At 44.3% G+C, this 12,995-nt stretch overlaps 1 protein-coding gene across 1 annotated transcript; it reads left to right on the top strand.

The window, feature by feature from the left end:
• Window positions 1-704: 704 nt before the first annotated feature.
• On the top strand, window positions 705-11,229 carry LOC110498476. Its single transcript, XM_021575110.2, has 6 exons — window positions 705-2,108; window positions 2,476-2,606; window positions 2,757-2,927; window positions 5,796-5,960; window positions 7,526-7,637; window positions 9,202-11,229. The coding sequence occupies exons 1-6, from the start codon at window positions 1,832-1,834 to the stop codon at window positions 10,116-10,118; spliced, it is 1,773 nt and encodes a 590-aa protein (XP_021430785.2). The 5' UTR covers window positions 705-1,831; the 3' UTR covers window positions 10,119-11,229.
• The last annotated feature ends 1,766 nt before the right edge of the window (window positions 11,230-12,995 follow it).

The raw sequence follows: 12,995 nt of genomic DNA, 5'->3' as shown, positions 1-12,995 counted from the left end.
TGTCTTTTCCTACTGTGCTACATTGTCTTGTCTCTTTCAGAGCGTCATGGAGCTAGAAGCAGATGCAGTGCATCATGAGCTAATATATGTGGACGAGGCAGGTTTCAACCTTGCAAAAACAAGGAGCCGCGGCAGAAATATCATTGGACACCGTGCCATCATCAACGTCCCGGGACAACGTGGTGGCAACATAACAATGTGTGCGGCTATTAGTCAAAACGGCGTCGTTCACCATCATGCAATCCTAGGCCCATACAACACTGCACACATTATCACATTTCTGGACACCCTCCACAACAGATTAATCCCTGATGACCAGGGGCCAGAGCATCCCAGGTACGTTATCATCTGGGACAATGTTAGTTTCCACCGGGCTGCTGTGGTCCGCAATTGGTTCACAGATCACCCACTTTTCATCTCACTCAATCTCCCCCCATACTCTCCGTTCTTGAGTCCTATTGAAGAATTCTTCTCTGCATGGCGTTGGAAGGTGTACGATCGCCAGCCCCACCAACGCATACCCCTTCTACAGGCAATGGAGGAGGCTTGTGGAGACATCGATCAGGGGTCATGCCATGCCTGGATACGGGACTCCAGGCGATACTTTCCACGCTGCCTAGCTCAAGACAACATCGCATGTGATGTGGATGAAGTCTTATGGCCAGACCCACAAAGGCGGCGAGATTTACCCTAATTTTCTTCTGTTCTTTTTTTTTCTTCTTGCACCAATGTTTTTGTTTTCTTCTACTGCGCTTGTTGTTTGAGGAGTGTTAGAACATTGAGGGGTAAAAAAAAAAACTTTTCCCCCTTATTTGTATTGATAGTGTGTTATGTTCGGAATACACATCCATAGTTTACACATTTGGATACCTGTGTTTACTACCTGTATGACAAAACTTTATTGCAAACTGCTATGCCCTGCACACAGAAAAAGTAAAAGCCACAAGTGTTTTTCCATTTGTACTATCAGTGCGTAGTTGGTGCTTATTCAAATGATGGGCTGTGTGTACTGAATTGACGCAAAAATACTTTTTTAAAAGAGTGAAGGGTTTTGCAAGAATTGTATGTTTTGGTGGCTAGTGTGTAGAGTTTTGCTAAAAAATAGCCTATAGTTTCAAAGATAGTGCCTAAGCAATCAGAAAAAAACTGTAATGGTAAGAGTTGTGGAACAGGGAGGGAAAGGGAAGACACCTGTATAAGATCCAGGAAAAGGTGGGGGAGGTCCTCGGGTCAACAGAGAAGGGAGGAAGACGTAATCACAAGACTGAAACTGGGACACACAAGGCTCAACAGCACTTTGAAATTAGGGAAACAATCCGACTGGGAAGTGTGATCAATGCCAGGAGATGGAGACAGTGGAACACATCCTATTTCAGTGACAGCGATATGGGAGGGAACGGGACAGTTTTATTAGTAGGAGTAATGGCATTGAACAGCCTAGTTTAATTTAATTGTTAAGAAAACCTTAAGGTGATATTGTAGTCAATGATGTATTCCGATAGGGAGAATTGTTAAATTGGGTAGGATTCAACTTCAGACCTTATCCATCTCTGGTCCACAGTCCAGTAGGTGGCGGTAATGCATCACTAAATTTGGTTGTCGAACGCGATTTACAAACCACTGAAGAAGTGTACACAGAAGTGACCAATAATTTTCACTTTAGCGTTTTTGTTGTTATTTAGACGTTTATTAACACACTGGAACTCGAAATATGACTCATTTAACTACACAGCATCACATACTTACCCCAGGTAGTTTTTAATTCGCGTTGGGGACATGACTTGATGGATAGATCTGTTAATAGGTAACTAACGCTAGCTAGCTGCTAACAATGGCTAACTGTATGGTTTTTCACACTCAAATAGCCTCCATCATGGAGGTTCTAGCGAATGCAGCCGTGTCAGAGATCTGTAAACTCGTAGACGACGACTATGCAGTGTGTCGTTTGGAAATAACTCAAAGCCAGAAAGAAAACAGGACATTGCGGAGAAAACTACTAGAACTGAAGGTGGCACGGGAGCGCGCAGCGAGAACAACGCGAGAGCGCGTCCCCGCCAGTCGTCCCAGTAGCGTCAAGATCCTCGATCGATACAGAGGAATGGCAAGAGGTACATTTTTCTGAATGTGGATGCTGCAGGGCCTATCGCCCCGTTCACATCTGCGCACATGTGACTTCAGATGCGTTAACAACAGGTTAACCAGATTTGGGTCTTGGTCAGTTTTGGGATAGTATACAATAACTCCACTGAATTTACTTAACTAACTTGCAAAAAGACAATCATTTTCTAACCAGATTCTTGATTTACTGCATTTCCTATGTAACAATCAATCCATCTATAAATTGTATATCAAGAAGTTATGCTTAGTGTCACCTTACATCCTTGACAATTCTAGTGCCAAAACTGTCATTAGTGTACAATATAGCATTGACAGTGGCTAACCTAACCACCTCTTTTCCCCCAATCACTTTCTCAGGGGAAGGACATCTCACTGGAGGTCACAGGAGCTTTGTGAAGCCAGCGGGACACAATATATGGAGAGATGACCAACCAATCACTGTTGATGAGGGGAGTGGAACCTCAACCCAGCACATTATTATGATAGAGGTCAGTGGAATAGTGTTACAGTACATTTCAGAAAGGCTCCCCTCAGCTATTCACTTCCTTACATGTACATCGGCATTTATCTGCCTGTGAGACTTCACTATGCCATTGTTATCCTATTCAACTCATGTATCGGTAATAACCTTGTGTCAGGCTGCAGATGCAGAGGCTGTAGGTCCTGGGGTCAAGCAGGAGAGGTCTGAAGGAGAAGAGGACCCACGGCAACGCAGAGACATCCAGACTGGAGCGGCTGGAGAGCCCCCTGTAGCCACGGAGGACCTCGCCACCACCACCCAGCCCAGGAACCGATGCAGCATCACGGAGGTCAGTGGAATGCCGAACGCCGTCCTCAAGTCAGAGACAGACACAGAGACGTTAACTGTAACACAAATGATCTCACACACAGGATCTGACCACAGATCAGACCCAAAGAGACTGAGTCTGGGTAGACTTTGCTGTCCTCCTGCTCCCGGCTCAGAGTACTTATCGGTATTACAACCAGAGCCAGGGGACTGTTAATTCCTATGGAGATAGTTATGCGTTAAACACTGGAGGTGATGATCGGTCTTGTTCTTACACTACAGAGATGGACCCTGGCAACATATCCTTGGGTTTAGAGACACAGACTGTTCGGTCCAGAGGGGACTGGAACCAGTACAGTAGTAGTGTATACTCTGAAGGGTTCCTAGATAAGAAAGGGGAGGGTCTGGTCGTAGATGAAGTGACTGTGAAAGTGGAAGGCGACACTCCTCTGACATAGAATGCAGATGAGACTCCGTTAGGAGAAGGACACTCGCAGGGCAACACCAGTGACTTCTTAGACTACAGGGAAAGCTTAGAGACAACCCACTCCCCTTTACATGCGTTCAGCGGTCCCGACCCAGTGTCCACGTCGATGGGGCCTTCCGATTCACACGGCCGCATCCTTTTTGATCAGGTATTGAACTCAAAAGACAGGACTAGAGCCCAGTCTCAGGGAGGGGGAGCCACATCAGGCACTAGTAAAGAGAAACGGTTCCTCTGCATGTTCTGTAACAAAGGCTTCAGCTGCACCCAGAAGTTGGAGATCCACCAGAGGGTCCACACAGGAGAGAAATCCTTCAGCTGTACCCAGTGTCATATGCACTTCGCCCAGGCTGGCAACCTGAAGAGGCACCAGAGGGTCCACACAGGGGAGAAACCATACAATTGCCCCCACTGTGAAAAGAGGTTCTCCCACCAACACCAACTGAAGATGCACCTGAAGGTCCACACTGGAGAGAGGCCGTTTGCCTGTAATCACTGTGGGAAGAGGTTCTCAGAGAGGAGCTACCTCAGGATACACCAGAAGAAAAAACATTCCACTCAATAACATCGAAAGAAACCATTCCACTCGATAGCTTCTGACATTTCAATCAAACCCTGCATTAAAGCTAGACTCAGCTAGATGATGTACATGCACAAAGTAAACAACAGTAGTGGGTCAATTTGCGCAACTACTAAGAGTGAGGCTTAACTTCTCTGCGGTTTTGGTACCACAGCTACCATGTTGTAGCAACGTGAAGCGAACCCGTGTGCATGCACAGATACTCTGTGTGACTGTGAGAGAGCAGTCTAACATCACGCTCATCAAAATATCTTCGGTTCTGATAGTGGTAACCTCAGTCTTCCTTTAAAAATGCAGGTTCATCTTGATTGTTGTCAGAATAACGGGAATAACAGATTTCTGGGTAGAATATTTTATTCAAGCATTGTGTGATTTATAAAGGCATATATAAGCTTAATGAGTCTCTTACATAGTGTTTGTACTATGTAGGCAATATATTCACAAATGCCTATTTCATTACTTGCATTCAACTACTTAATTTCCCCCCCCCCCCCAAGACACTTTTAATGAGAAAATGAGTGCAGTTCATCAAGTCCATGCAGATTTGTAGTTGGGCCGGAGGTATGTGGTGGTTTTCACATGGTGTAATTAAAACGTGTTTATGTTTAATAAACACAAAATGGAACTTTTAATTCTAAGACTTTCATTGAGACTCTCTTTAATATACATCTCACCCTATTCTGCATACACCCAACAGTGCTTTATAACCATTATACACTTACTAAATATACCTACACTAGGGCTGTGACAGTCATGAAATTTTGGATGAAGGTAATTGGCCTGCCACATTTTAAGGCACATTTTCTCCTCTTCTTCACTCCTGACTGCATGTTCTGCCATAGAAATATAATGACTAGAACCGGCGTCCCCATTCAAGTCATTGATGGCATAATACAACATGTTGCTTGTTTCAGCAAGGAGCTACAAAGTTTCATTGCCTTGTTAGGAGTCCATGTTACAGGAAAAATGGACTCAACCGCACAAATGCCTGACCGTCCCATCTTCAGTCCGCTGTTCGTTCCACAATTATATATATACAACAGAAATATAAACGCAATATGTAAAGTGTTTGTTCCATGTTTCATGAGCTGAAATAAAAGATCCCAGATATTTTCCATATCCACAAAAAGCTTTCCCAAATTTTGTGCACAAATTTGTTTGCATCCTTGTTAGTAAGCATTCCTTGAGAACCAATTAAAATCAGATTACCTCCCTCTCGCAAAGACTGCATCATTACCTCTTCATTTGAGTAAGAACATTTCAATATTTTATTAAATCAAATGTTTTTTTTTGTGTTAAATAGTGAAATACCTGTCACGTTATTTAGTAATGACAGAATGCATTTGAAACTTCACAGCACAGTAAAACTTTTGTTTGACAAATACAATTATGATTAAAATATATATAAGAGTGGGAAAAAGGATGCTCATTCATTGATAAGCACAACAAAAATGGCATTAATGCTAAGTAATAAAATGAAGACAGTACTTCTAAAATCCTATTTCACACCATAGCCTGCTGAACTTGCAAGCTTTTTCCTTCATTTTGATTTCGGCACAAATGAAAATGTGGCACTGACCCACCCATGGATTGATGTTTCAGTGTTGTCTCAATGAAGAGTTCGGCGTTCGACTAGCCCTGAGCGATATGCACACACAGATCCAGGCCTGCTAGAGTTAGCAGGCAGGCGGATGAGCAATATCCACCGTTGTAATACTGATGAAGCCTGAGCTGGATTGTGAAACCCTGAGTAGATCTAGCTGGCTTCGTATGATACACCTCTGAGGGAGTGTATGTCTGTGTAATCTGTATCACCTCTCTTCCAGGAGGAGGAGGGTCCAGGGGTGCTGCTGGTGAAGGAGGAGGGGTGTGAGGAGGGTCTGGGGAACACTGAGGGGACCATGGTCATGGAGGGCAACCAGACTACACCGCCTCCTGAACCCACAGAGGAACCAGCTGAGCAGCACAGGACCACACACAGTCTCACTGAGGTGACCCCACTGTGAAATACTGTCTGAATGGTATTAGGTCTGGGCCCGTATCCACAAAGCCTCAGAGCAGGAGTGCCGATCTAGGATTTTTTTTTTTTTAGGACAGTTTTACCTTTTAGATCATAATGAATAAGACGATGTAGACAGCTGGTGACCTGATCCTCGATCAGCACTTCTACTCAGACTTTGTTGGGCCCGTATCCACAAAGCGACTCAGAGTAGAAAATTGGTTGTAAGTGCTGAGAATAGAGACATTTTACTTCTACTCTTATGGGTAAAAATAAAAGCTATGCTTGAAGCCTCTTTAGTCATGAGTCCCACCTAGTTGACAGATATTTAGGAGACCTCATGAGCTTTCCTAACCAGTTAAGAGTTATCAGCTTTCCTAACCAGTTATTTCCTAACCAGAGATATCAGCAGGTGTCTTGATAATAGGAAAATGCAGCGAGTCAGTGGTTCCTGCGCCATAGACAGGCAATTGCTTTAGAGTTGTTCATTTTGTTTGTCGATATTTCTATATGATCAATCAATAAATAATCTAGACCTACATGCAACAGTATCTCTTGCGCCTTTTGACAATGATTTCACGAGGCCTATTTCATATGTTATGATTAATTACCTAGATGTTATTTCAAGTTATCCCTTTGGAGCTTAACATCAAAACTGCTCAAAAATATGACCTATGCCTTTAACGGAGTGAGCACTTGTCATTCACTCGAGTCGGACACTTTTTTGGGCCAAAATGATGATTGAGACGATCAGAGCGCACTTGTATCCCAACTGGAACTTGTCAATATTCCAAAACCAGTGCTTAATTTGAGGAACCGGATCCGGGAACCTCTCCGTTTTGGACTGTTTCGTTCCGGTACCTTGAAGAGGAGTGAGACAACATTCCACAGGCCACAATCAATCAGCAGCCTGATCAACTCTATGCAAAGGAGATGTGTCGCAAAGGTTATTTCTTTAAAATGCCAACATTTTAAGCAATAAATAATAGTAGGCAAAGTGATCGCGTCAGTCGGAAATTCCATTTGACGTACAGCCCCATTCACCGTGGTTGTCTGAAGCGTGCTATAGAGTGCACAGCGGGCGATGCCTCATCACGATTGTGGCAAATGATGGGGAATTACCAATGTCAATAAGCATTATCACAGTCTTTCCTTTGCAGTACCTCAAACTGTCGCGATAACCAGCTGAGAAACTTATGAGTGGATTTTACTCCTGGCTCAGAGTTTGTCTGGGCAGCGTCTTAACCCCACCCTAAAACCTACTCTGAGCTGTTTTTTGTTTTTGTTGTGGTCTTAAAACAGGTTTTAACAGTACTCCTAAGACCTTTTCTGAGATGGTTTGTGGATACGGCCCTGTTCTTGATACATTTTGTCTTAAGTGTGGGACCATGCCTTTCAATTATCAACCCATTAAAGATTGTCAAGTAGTTACATCAACTAACGTGTTTGCATAGTACTCATAGCAATCCCTCATTGCCCAATCAGAAGATGCTCCATAGCAGGGTGCTCATATCAGATTTCTTGATCCAACATCCTCTCACTTTGTATCTCTTACAGTCAGTACACATGGAGGATGGGAAGATTGATCTGCTGATAGTCAAAGAGGAGACAATAGAAGACGGACCAGAGAGCATTGACTTGCTGAGTGGACTAAAGTTGGGGGAGCAAGGTAAGGGAGACATACTCACACAGTTTTTTAGGTACACCATGCCGTTCACGAAAATGGTTTGCTTCTGCAGATAGTGATTCATGTGGCCGTAGCTTGCTATATAAAGCAGGCAGACAGGCACAGAGGCATTCAGTTACTGTTTGATTGAACGTTAGAATGGGCAAAACGAGTAACCTAAGTGACTTTAAGTGTTGTATGATCGTTGGGCCAGGCGCACCGGTTCCAGTATCTCAGAAACGGCCTCCTGGGCTTTTCACGCACAACAGTGTCTAGGGTTTACTGAGACTGTGTGACAAAGAAAAAAACATCCAATCAGTGGTAGTCCTATGGGTGAAAAAAACAGTCAGAATTGTGCAAGCTAACAGGCGGGTCACAGGCGGGTCACATACAAGCAAAGAAAAATGGCGCAGTACAACAGTGCTGTGCTGAACAGCATCTCCGAACGCACAACTCGTCGGTCCTTGTCACGGATAGGCTATTGCAGCAGATGACCACACCGGGTTCCACTCCTATCAGCTAAAAACAAGAAGAAGTGGCTCCAGTGGGCACGTAATCACCAACACTGGACAATTGGAGTGTGAAAAACATTTGCTGGTCCGACGAATCCCGGTTACTGTTGCCTCATGCTGATGGCAGAGTCAGGATTTGGCGTAAGCAGCATGAGTCCAGGGCTCGATACTGCCTGGTGTCATCGGCACAGGCTGGTGGTGTAAGGGTGTGGGGAATGTTTTCCTGGCACGTTAGGTCCCTTGATACCAACTAAGCAACATTTGAATGCCACAGCGTATCTGTCGCTGTTCTGGAGGAAAAAGTGGGCCCAACCTGTACTAGATGGGTGTACCTAATAAAATGTGTATAGCCTACTTTTAAAAAATATTTTTTATTTTATTTAACCTTTATTTAACTAGGCAAGTCAGTGAAGAGCACATTCTTATTTACAATGACTGCCTACTGGGGAACAGTGAGTTAACTGCCTTGTTCAGGGGGATTCGATCGAGCAACCTTTCAGTTACTGGCCCAACGCTCTAACCACTAGGCTACCTACCAAGTACGTGTCTTGACTGCATCAAACCGAGAGAAGCTAGTTGGCTAAAATAGCTAACTAAGTTAGCTAGCTGGGCTAATTGAGTCTGCATGCACTTTTTTCCTGTCCGTCAGTAATAAATAACAACACCTCCATTCAGATGATCAAATAGTAGCCTACCTGTTGGGTCTTGTTCGTTGTAGCATATACAGCAGATCAGAACGACAGATTTTTACATTGTCAGCTCGGGGATTCGATCCAGCAACCTTTCGGTTACTGGCCCAACGCTCTAACCACTAGGAATAGTGGTTAGAGTGTTGGGAATAGAATATATCTTCAATGGAATAGATCTTCAATGGGAATAGTGATGCACCTGGCTGTAATTATTTCTTCATTTTCTTCATTCATAAAATGAAACTTACGTTTACATGCAAAAACACGCATTATAATGTATGAATTTGACCAGGTAATTGACTCAAACTCCATTTGTAGAGTTCTCTGCCATGTTTGTAAAGTCTATTTTCTAAACTCTTCCTGCAGGTGGTTGGCTGGAGGCTAACAGAGGAGACTGGCCAGCCATCTTGGTATCCCAGACGGCTGCATTCAAGGGCCCGGGGGTCGCCATCACCAAGCAGGCCAAGACCAGAGACAACATAGTGGAGGTCAGTGGATGGGACAGCATCCTCAACTCTGGGCTGGTGAACAACACTGTTAACCACAACCAGAAACAGACAGTCGAACACAAAACAACAACCAAACGTAGTCTCCATGACAACAGACTGGCTGAGACCAGAGCGAGGCGTAGATTGGGTCTGCGGGGACGAGGAGCTGTCCCTATGTGGCGGGAGAGAACAGACACAAACTCGGCTAGCGATGCTCCATCATGCTCCTATAGTTGTGATTCAGAGAGACTGATGGGGCCTCAGGTTAACCCCCTAACAGGTGCTGCCTTCAGCCTGCCTTCTATAGGATCTATCAACTGGAACATGGACCCTGCGACAACACAGACACTCTCTGGCCTTCATCCTCCTCACACTCTCCTAATGTTAAACCAGACCTCAGACAATGCCAGTGCCTCAACACTAAATGGCTACACAAGCTCATTGACAAATGACATTATTGGAGATGGAATCTGTGGGAAAGCCTTCAGTTTCCCCAAACAGGTGGAGAGCCACCAGAGGATTCACACGGGGGAGAAACCATTCGGCTGCCAACTGTGCCGGGCCAGTTTCTCACATTCATTCAACTTAAAGAGGCACCAAAGGGTCCACACAGGGGAGAAACCCTTCAGCTGCCCCCAGTGTGAGAAAAGGTTCTCACACCAGCACCAGCTGAAGATGCACCTGAAGGTCCACACGGGAGAGAGGCCATTCGCCTGTACACACTGCGGGAAGAGGTTCTCAGAGAGGAGCTACCTCAGGATACACCAGCAGAAAATGCACACAGCCCATGTATAGAGTATAATGACATGTAATGTAGTACTAGTTAGTTTGTAGTTAATTGTGTTGGCTTTGGATGTAGTAGGGAACTGGGTGAGCTGAGGAAATAATGAGTATGATGAGGCAGAGTAGATGATATGGTGATGGTTGGTGTGATGTCTGTAAAAATGCTTCACTAATGAAAAGTGACAACCTTGTCCTGTTGTTTAATGCTGGTGTTTTATAATGAGACGATAGTGCCTTAATTCAGGTTTACTTGACGTGAAGCAATGTGTGCATTTGTACATATTTAGTTATTTTTAGGTGTTTTTAATGTCTTTTTTAAATCAGGTATTTTGTTTTTAATAACATCAAGTTTTTTTTATTGCAAATGTCTGCCATTTTTAAGCCAAGGATTTGCAGATTGACTTGACAGTTTAACACTTTTTGGCTTTGCTAGCTTTGTTTCCAAAATGCAGCCGGACACAGTACCATCTTTTTTTTAAATTTCACCTGGTTGCCAATTCCAGATATTTTAAGAACATCATTTGAGGAGTCTCCTGAAGCGTGAGAGGAATGGGAGCTAGAGGAATCCACTAGTGCTGAGGGCTCGTAACGAAGGACGACCGGCTACTATTCTGAGCTGAGTGCGGTGAGCTTTCTGGCGAACAGAGCTGCTGGAGCATCACCTAAGTGGCTGCTGCACAGAGGAGAAGTCCAGGCTGACTCAGGCTGGTTCCCAGACTTACCCTCTACAAGATCGTCAGCAAGACTTCGTCACCATCCTCTGTCTAGCTCCCTTCGCTCAAGCAATGAACTGACCCTCTCCGTCTTCGGAGGATGCCGCTTTCAACGACTTGGCCCACTATTGGTTGACCTGTCATGATATATTGCTTGTTTTTTGTCTTCTTTTAGCTCTTGAAGCACGTTGAGATTCTATGAAAAGCGCTATAGAAATGTAATGTTGAACCTTTTCCAAATGATTCTAAAATTAATTTCAGCAAAGCGAGTGTACCATATTTACAGAAAAGTAAATAGTGGGAAGTTATGCTACTTGTCACATGTATTGTTTTGTGCAATAAAAGTACTGTAATTCACATTATGTGAGTGCATGACCATTTCTTTGAAATTAAATACAAAATTGACTGTGCTGATTGACTTGGTTGTTTTTGTATCAAATCAAAATGTATTATCATTGCAGGGACTGAGTTTCCCTTATCTCCGTCTAACCAAAACATTATACTTAATTCTTGAATCAACACAGATGGACATTTTCTATAATAAACTCCAATGGCTCCATATTGTTGGGTACTTGAATCACAGTGTTAGAGATGGGCTTGTCTGTGGTTAACATTTTATAATATCAAGTTTCTGTTTGTACAGCAAAGTTTCTTATATAAACCTTTATGTTCTTCTGTTCAATTTGTGTTTATAGTCAGCAGTCCATGAGGACCTGCTGATATCTGGTGTTGCTGACGGGAGAGACTGGACCTCTGAAGCTCCTGGTCACAAACCCTGGCCCCAGATCAAAACCCTGGATCAGGAGCCGTTGCTCTTCCTTCCCGAGTCAGAACCAGGACTGAACCGTAAGGGACAGAGACTCCACCACCACACAGAACATAACCAGTGGACAGGTGGACTGAACAACCTCAGTCCTGGTGGTCATCAGAGAGACAGGCTCCAGTCAGGGATCCAGTCTGCAGCCCAGACCCTTCTCTTCACAGTCTCAGTGCAGGGATGGAGCAGGGCCTGGGGCTGATAGAGACAGACCCTCCTGTTCCTATGATACAAACCCCACAATATCCATGATGAACAGAGCAGGTCACCCTGGGCTTCAGCATTCACAGGGAATGGTGGGAGACCCACCTGGTGGGGTTTGGGTTCATAGAAAGCCTGGGTCTAGCCTTCCTCAGTTACCTCAGGTTTACCCCACCAATACAGAGAGGGTCAGGATGGGCGTTCACCACGAGAGGTACCTAGCCTATAACACAGCACACAATCCCAACAACACCCAAACAATGGCTAAAGGTCAAATAGGGAGCTCAAAGACTAACCACCTGAGGGCGGTGGCTCCTGCTTCTACCTCTTCTGGTGTCATTGGGTCACAACGTGGGAGGCTGAGCATTAGGACGGACAGCGACAAACCGCATGCCTGCCCCACGTGTGGGAAGCACTTTACTAAGGTGAAATATGTGAAGCAGCACCAGACCGTTCACACCAAGGAGAGGCCCTTCAAGTGCAAACTATGTTACAAGAGCTTCTCCCGCCTGAGTAACATTTTCAGACACAGGAGTGTCCACAACTGGGAGAAGTCGTAGCAGCGTGTCTTGAGATGTACACAGAGAATATCTGGGAACCATTCTTTGGCTGAAATATTATAGTGATAATGTAAAGTAGGGCCAGGCGGTATATCATATTTGACTATATAGCGGTAGTTTGTGTTTTTACTTGTATAACGGTCTTTCAGTGTTTGGTTTGATAAACGTGTTAAGCCAGTGTAATGTCCGTTTTTATAGTTTGCGACTTGAGTAGTCTCCCTTCCACACAAACCAAGCCCTGCACTCGGTGTCACTCAAGGAGAGCATGTTTTGCTGCTTACCACGAGTCACAACTACCACTTGCAGTGACAGTCTGCATGGTCAATGCATTCTATAATTTCACTATTAGTTTGTGTATCTTACTGTCTGCAAACAGCTAGTGTGTCTTTTCTTAGCAAGTTTGGCTAAAATAAATCGTATTAGCTAATGCTAATCGCACCTAGTTAGAGCAAACGCAGCTATCTAGCCGGATACCTGGTGTAGGCCGAACATGTTGTTTGTGCAACGGTATATCATAAATCGAAGAGGAACAGGCAAAGCATAAATATTTCAGCTACAGTAAGCGAAACATTTCATGTAACGTTCATTAGGGTCCACT

Source organism: Oncorhynchus mykiss, chromosome 19 (assembly GCF_013265735.2).
Source record: "Oncorhynchus mykiss isolate Arlee chromosome 19, USDA_OmykA_1.1, whole genome shotgun sequence".
Taxonomy (NCBI): Eukaryota; Metazoa; Chordata; class Actinopteri; order Salmoniformes; family Salmonidae; genus Oncorhynchus; species Oncorhynchus mykiss.
This window is presented reverse-complemented; position numbering and strand designations above follow the sequence as displayed.

Excerpts from the sequence above, each read along its gene's own strand:
- LOC110498476 (XM_021575110.2), top strand. The coding sequence starts at position 1,832 with ATGGCTAACTGTATGGTTTTTCACACTCAAATAGCCTCCATCATGGAG. Across the intron at positions 5,961-7,525 it reads CCACACACAGTCTCACTGAG|TCAGTACACATGGAGGATGG; the intron begins GTGACCCCACTG and ends TATCTCTTACAG. Across the intron at positions 7,638-9,201 it reads ACTAAAGTTGGGGGAGCAAG|GTGGTTGGCTGGAGGCTAAC; the intron begins GTAAGGGAGACA and ends CTCTTCCTGCAG.